This window comes from Leiobunum rupestre, chromosome 1 (genome assembly GCF_980474605.1).
Source record: "Leiobunum rupestre chromosome 1, qqLeiRupe1.1.hap1, whole genome shotgun sequence".
In the NCBI taxonomy this organism is placed as follows: Eukaryota; Metazoa; Arthropoda; class Arachnida; order Opiliones; family Sclerosomatidae; genus Leiobunum; species Leiobunum rupestre.
Genome location: NC_143384.1, coordinates 11,034,047 through 11,040,236, shown reverse-complemented (window position 1 = coordinate 11,040,236; position 6,190 = coordinate 11,034,047). Strand labels below are relative to the sequence as shown.

Genomic DNA, 6,190 nt, shown 5'->3' with positions numbered 1-6,190 from the left:
AGCAAAGGACTACTAAGTTCCCGCTTACTCTTGGAAACTGCCAGGTAACGATATCCGGTAAGTCGCCGCCTAATGCAGCCAAGGCTTATTGGAAATTGAAATTCCCACAAAAGGTATAACGCTTACTTTGAGAAAATAAGGATGAATTATTGACTCGGAAAATAAAAATTACTATTACGAACATTCGCTTAATTTCTGAAGGTTGTTGTTTTCAAATTTGAAACAAAAACGTGCTTTCACTCGTATTGATAACCAGCTGAAACTGGCAGCTATTTTGACAACGGAATACGTAAGAAAGGGCTATTTCCTGTTCGCAATCGCTCCACGACAGACTATCATTAAACGAACTCGTTCAGTGTCATACTTATGTGTATTATATGTTACTTATGGAAATATCAAACTAAAATAGGCTTATTTTGAGCTTGGATTTTTCTACTTCGAATTTCACCACCCCCGGAAGTGTAGCATCGCATATCAACGATAGTGCAATAAAACAAAAACGTAACCGAGATCGTGTTGTGCCGTTGAATACAACCAAATACTTTGGTTTGGTCCTGTGGGGAAGACCGGATAATTCTACGAAACCCAAACATCCATTTTGGCCCTAACACAGGGGGGGGGGGGGGAGTATTAAGCCCCTTAGCCGTAGCTTTGGCCGTACAAAATTTTCAGCTCCTACTCGCCCCTCAGGTATTTTACGTCAATGCCCAATCAACATAGCTTTTTATTTTAAATACATTTCTTATTAGATTTCATCTACTGAATCAAAAAAAGCAATTCTCAATATAGCGCCGGTCTAAAAAATATTTTTAAACTATTCTGGTAGTCATGGTACCTGCGACCATAACTGTACCAAAAACGGGAATGTTTCGTTCTCCGCAGCAAATATAGTCCGCTTATATTAGGCATATTTAGGTAAATTAAACTGTCGGACACTAATACGGTGTAGAAATTTATAAGTGTCAAGAAAAATATATTAAAACAAAAATTTAAAGTAACATAAGCTTATGATTAACATAAAATGGTAACTTCACAAAGGACAGAAAACTTAATTGGTTTATGTAAATTTACAATTAAAAATGGCAGTCGACTAACGCCATCTATACTGATTAGTTAATGAAGCTCAGGTGATCTTATTATATAGTATCGCAGATAACATTGAATTCAAGTATATTTGCTTTTCATTAAAACTAATTTTATAAAACTGAATTATTTTAATTTTACAAAAATAATTATACAAACTAACGCCATCTACTGATAGATTAATCATGGGTTAATGAAGCTCAGGTAACATTGATTGCGAGTATATATGTTTTTCATCAAAACCAATTTTATAAGACTGAATTAATTATTTTAATTAAACAAAAGTAGTCATATAAAATAATACCGGTTTAAAAAATGGTATAGTCCAATCGTAATAAAAACAATATAACCAATTAATATATTAATAGATATAATTTATTTTTAAAATTATTAAGAGATTTAACGGCAGTCGAATAACGTTATCTACGGACAGTTAATTAAGCTCAGCCGAATTGGCTTTCTATAAATTCATCTACGCTTGCCGAACTTGTTTTTATGTTGCTCCTACGTCACGATGTCCTGGCTTTATTAGAATAGTTTTGACACGCGCGGTTTGCACGCGCAATTCAAAATCCGAGGTTTCTCGCGCCTTAAGCGCGCGCTCATAATATTACCGAAGTTAAAGCAGTGACGTAGTAGCTAAGTTAAAACAAGAAGGCCACGTTAATTTATAGAAACATCTATTGTATTTAAAATAACAGGTAATATTGATTTTATTAAATTTTTTAAAACAATTATTTATTTCAATTAAGCCAAAATTATTATATAAAATAATACAGGTTAAAAAATGGTAAACCAATAGTAATACAATATAAATCATTAATTAATATATGTAAATGGGTATAAAATATTAAGAAACTTAATAATAAGTGTAATTGTCTATTGCTTTATCTAGAGGATACACCAGCTTTCAGAAAGCTTAGCGTGTCATTGCTGAAAATAAAAATCAGAAGCCAGACACAATTCACGAGGCCAAATGTATGTTAAATGAATTGTCAAAGATGGAAAATGCCATAATGACAGGCTTATGGGCTGTAATCCTAGACCAAATAAACGGGGTCAGCAAATCCCTACAAAAGGAAACAATAGAACTTAATACGGCCATGGACCTTCTGAAATCATTGGTCGATTTTTTAACATCACAAAGAGAAATTTTTGATGAATACGAGAGGAAGGTATATGAGTTGATTGATGTAAAATACACTGATGAAAGCAAGTGTGTGCGCATAAGAAAAATACATCACGAGGATGGTGACGCGGAGGAGGTTGTACTTCGAGGAAGAGAAAATTACAGGATTGAAACTTATCTACCTATATTGGATAAGTTATGTGCACAGCCTACTCGTATCCAATCATATAAAGAAGTTCATTCTTTATTTGGATTCCTGGTTGAGTTCCCTACGAAGACAGATGCCATAGTTAAAGAAGCTGCTCAAAGATTTAGAGATACTTATCCTGAGGATATCGAGTTGGAGTTCACAGAAGAAATGGTTAATTTTAAGTATTTTGTATCTCAATTAGATGATTTCAAAGCTGACGAAAATATACTAGCATCACGATCGTACAAACTCATTTCTCAAAGTATGATAAAATCCACTTTGCCAAATGTTATGACAGCGTTAAGAATTTATTGGTGTCTCATGATCACAAACGCTACAGGTGAACGAACCTTTTCAAAGTTAAAACTTCTGAAAAATTTTCATCGACCTTCAATGACGCAAGAACGACTTAACTCACTTGCCAAAAGCGAAATGTTTAACGGCACTACAGCATAATAAAAAACAACCAATAGGCGAAACTTCAGAGTATATTTGGTCTTGCTCAAATTGTTTAAATGGTAGAAAAAAACCACTTGATATCGCGTACAAATTTAAAAGGAAGGAATGGAATAAGATAAGAAACTAAGCTTTGATTTTTTTTTCTGGGTTTAACTAAAATATTTATTATATTAAACTCTATGAGTTCTTTTTAACATAAACCGAAGACAGTTAATAATATTTTTTTTAACCTTATGGAAACTGGAGTAAGATTGGTCTTTTTTTTGAAGAATCCAATGTAACGAAACATCATCGCAACTCACAAGCCATAAAACATTTCACTCTCGGGTATCGCATGTTCAAGGTGAATACAGTATTTTTAAATCATGGATCCAAAAAAGTGGCAACTACTTAAACTTCCGAAGTTTCATCGAAAACATGCATTTATTTTAAAAGCATAGTTGATTCATTCACAATAACAACGAAATATGAAGTTGCGATTGAAATAAACAGGGAAATACGGCCAATTAACATGGCTTTGTGATCGGACAAGCTCGGACCGAGATATCGGCGGTAATGTGTGACCCCCCCGGTTACTTACGTTAATTAACTTTTGATATCGTTTTTTTTATTTTTTTCGTTTTTTAGCCGTTTAAAATGCTAATTAGTTATTTGCGAGATGGGGAAACGAATTCGCGACCTTCGCTTGATACCCTTGGCAACTTTTGGCCCCACCCAAAATACTTTAAACATCTAATAAACGAGTCTAAACTTGCGATAATAACTATTTCTATAAATAATAATTCTTTTCACATTTAAAAGTCAAAGAATATGTGTAAACGTAAGACGCCTCAAAAGTCGAGCTCTTTAAAGTTTACAAAAATGAAGTTATTTATGGGGAAACCAGAAATTAAATGCAAATCGCCTGCCGAGAACCCTTGTTATTACGACGAACCATGTCGCAAACACGCGTTTGATTTTATAGATAGGTTTAAATTTAGTGTTAAATGCTGGGTTTGTCAAGCTTTATTTCTGGAACGAAGAGTTTATAAGATGCATCTGATGAACCATTTGACATCTAGTTATTCTAATAAAACACTTCTTAATATTGATGTTTGCGATTGTCTTCATTCAAATCAACCGAAATACACAAGCGAAGAAGAAATATTAGACGACCAAATTATTGATTATTTAAACGAGTTTAACGTAAAAAATCAAGAATGGTTAGACGGGTTTGTTAATAATAATGGAACTCCAAAGAAAATTCATCGTAATAAAAGACAACTTGTATTAAGTCCGAAGAAACTTTAAATTCAACAATGAAACAAAATGTTGTATTTCCACCGGACTTTGTCATGCCATCTGATGAGCAGTAGGAAGTTATTATCTTTTTTCAAGAATATTGTAAAAATAATCAAATTTTTACTCTTAATCAAGTTGAAACGCCCATTGTGGTTTTGGGAAATCTTGAAAAAACTTGTCAAATGATTGAAAATATGTGAATAAAGCTGTTTTTCTAATAAAGATATTGTTCTTATTTTTCCTACGTAAACATAGATATTTTAACTCTTTCGTGTTAAGGTTTAGCGTGGTAGATCGGTAGCGTTGCAGAACGTTAATCAAATAGTCTCAAGTTCAACTCCCAATCCTTTCGATCTATCACGCTAAATCTTTTATTAATATAAAACGAGATGTCGCCCAACTAAACTGTCATTATAAAGATGTCAAGTTTCGTAGTATTTCTACCTTCGAACGCATCACCCGATATATATCCAGAAAATACGCCTTCTAACTTTAAAGTACAGTTATCAAAACCTTTAAATTTTAACAATGAAAAATGGGCTTGCTCATTAGCAGAAATAATTCTTCCTGAAACTTATTTGAATATAACAAATGAGTATTCGCATTTCCAAGTAGGGCACGTGTCAGATGTTATTTCACCCGAAGAAAATCAATGGGATTATATTAAAATTGAAATTCCGCCCAAACGTTACGAGGGTGATCTAGATCGAAATAAGAATACTATTCCAACATCTCTTCAAAATAATATACTCAACGAGTTTGCTAAAACTATTGAGGCCAATCAAACACTTAAAGGAAAAATACATATGAATACGGTAAAAGTAGATGAAAACGAAGATAATTAAAAATTAAAAATACAGTTACAAAAAGATGTGCAAGTAAGAATACCTCAAGCATCGCCCCTAGCTTCTGTTCTGGAATTTCGAGAAAATGATTTTGTCGACAGTGATTATCTTTCTAATTATCCACTCTCAAATCACGCCAAAACTATTTCTTTAACTTACGGAAGAAATTTATCGAAGTACGAATAAAAAAAGCGTTAATTGTGAATAAATAACAACAAAAATATTTACCACGACAAATTCCCGTGGAAGAAATAAAATCACAACCCAGGAGGAAAAAACAGAAAATTTACAAGAAACCGAAACTAAATCTAGAAGTAAACAAGAAACAAAACCAAAACTGGAACCAAAACTAAATTTAGAAGAAAAGTCAAATCTGAAACCAGAAGAAAATCCAAACAACATTTTACCAACAGAACCTTTAATTCCAAATATTAATGGAGACGTCAACCAACCAAAAGTTTTAAATCCTTCCGAAGAAAATAATTTACCAAGTTCTCTTCCAATAGCAGTTAATCTACCATCTCAGCCTGTTATTAAACAAATACAATGTAATAATTACGCAATTGTGTTTGAGGCGGGCAGATATGAGGGAGAAAGACAATATAATAATGAAATTCAACCGTTCACATTACACTTAATTATACGCGATTTATTAGAACGATGTAAACCGAGACAGTTTGATGGATTAAAAACCGCAATATCGTCCGATGATGAAGATAATTTATATTTTAATTTGAAAATACCGGTAGGGATGGAAATTAAATTTCAAAATCCATTAGCAGATCTTTTTAAAATTCCACCAGACACTTATTTTACGGGTATTCAAAAATTTTGCCCGTTAAATAATTTAAATAATATTACTTTTAAATCGCCCAACAATTTTATCGACATACGTATTGAGACTACAAAAATACCGCAATTTGAGCAGGAAGATTGGGCTTTCTACTCTGTATCAATTATCCAACCTTTTTATTTGAAGGTCAGAGAGATGATTTTGGAAATATTATCCCATTATCTTTGCATAGGCAATTAAAAAACGAAATTCAACAGGCGACAAACTTCCCCCCTTTAAATCGGTACGAAATCCATTACGTAATCGAAGAAATAAATCGAGGTCATTACTTAAGAATTTCATTCCCTCGAGACCTGCAGGCGGCTTTCACCGGGAGCTTAGCAAATATTTTTAATATAAACGCGCCAGAA

The 6,190-nt window shown here is 32.9% G+C and overlaps 1 protein-coding gene across 1 annotated transcript; it reads left to right on the top strand.

The window, feature by feature from the left end:
* Positions 1-2,099: 2,099 nt before the first annotated feature.
* Positions 2,100-2,858, top strand: LOC149961084 (uncharacterized). The gene has a single exon (XM_090155059.1). It carries the CDS (start codon positions 2,100-2,102, stop codon positions 2,856-2,858), a length of 759 nt encoding a protein of 252 aa, XP_090011185.1.
* The last annotated feature ends 3,332 nt before the right edge of the window (positions 2,859-6,190 follow it).